At 53.9% G+C, this 1,027-nt stretch overlaps 1 protein-coding gene across 2 annotated transcripts in view; it reads right to left on the reverse strand.

Moving 5' to 3' along the window:
- Positions 1-916, reverse strand: part of BST2 (bone marrow stromal cell antigen 2) — a 4,592-nt gene extending 3,676 nt beyond the window's left edge. For both annotated transcript variants that reach the window (XM_008580563.1, XM_008580562.1), the window contains exon 1: positions 486-916. In XM_008580563.1, coding sequence (XP_008578785.1) covers positions 486-788 — 303 coding nt within the window. In that variant the 5' untranslated portion in view covers positions 789-916. The remainder of the gene's footprint in view (positions 1-485) is intronic.
- Between the last annotated feature and the right edge of the window lie 111 nt (positions 917-1,027).

The following is a 1,027-nucleotide window of genomic DNA, read 5'->3' on the forward strand; positions in this document are numbered from 1 at the left end:
AAAATGGCTTATCACCGCTATGGACTGGTGGCTTTCTAAGGAGATCGAGTGAGCATGTTAACAGGCATTCTCCTTGCCATGGGATACCTGTGTCGCCATGGGACTCTGTAGTGTCCCCACCAAGAAGAAGGCCCTCACCAGATGTGCCCCCGGGGACCTTGGACTTCCCAGCCTCCAAAACTGTAAGAAATAAATCTCCTTTTCTTATAAATTACCCAGTTTCAGGTATTCTGTTACAAGCAACAGAAATCAGACTAAAACAGGTGCTATGGGACGTTTTCAGGCCTCATCCCACACCAGATCCCTGGAGGGAGTTTAGAGGTCCCCAAACTCTGGTGGGGAAATCCAGGCCTCCTGATATGGGGGCCCAGAGACAGTTTCAAGGCCTCCCCCACCTCCTCCCAGACCCTACGGTGGGGATTTCTCAGGAGAGTTTCTAGGCCTCCCCAAGCACTAGGCCCTCCATAGGCATTTTGGTGGCTTACCATAGTGCGGTTGCAGGTGGCAGCCCGTGTCTCAGCCTGCAGGAAGCCCTCTTGGGCCCGGGTCAGCTGGTGCTGCAGGAGGTGAGTGACATTGCGATGCTCCATCTCTGCCCGGAGGCCGTCCTGGCAGGCCTTGCTGTTGGCCTTGAGAGCGAAGATGATCAGGGGCACCCCCAGACCCACAACCACCACCAGGAGCACAGAGATCCCTATCAACAGCAGCAGCTTGGGGGGTCCCTGTCCTTCCTCCTTCAATTGGTCATCCATGGGCACTGGCCTATAGTGGAAAAAAGTTGGTGCCATCCAAATCTGAAAGCTGCAGAGAGTTTGAAGAGGAGTTTGGGAGGTTGCTGGAACCTTCTACCGGCCATCCCCTTATTAGCATAGGAGCTGTCCTGACGAATAGCAAGTTCCAGGAAGTCCCCTGACCTGCAGTTTTTTTAGCCCTTGGCTGGGGCATTGACAGGCAGGAGACGGCCTCGACTTTCAGTTTCAGTTTCCTGCAAAGGAGAGGGGGTTTTCTGCTCTCACATTACGGTTTT

Source organism: Galeopterus variegatus, unplaced genomic scaffold (assembly GCF_000696425.1).
Source record: "Galeopterus variegatus unplaced genomic scaffold, G_variegatus-3.0.2 Scaffold2126, whole genome shotgun sequence".
Taxonomy (NCBI): domain Eukaryota; kingdom Metazoa; phylum Chordata; class Mammalia; order Dermoptera; family Cynocephalidae; genus Galeopterus; species Galeopterus variegatus.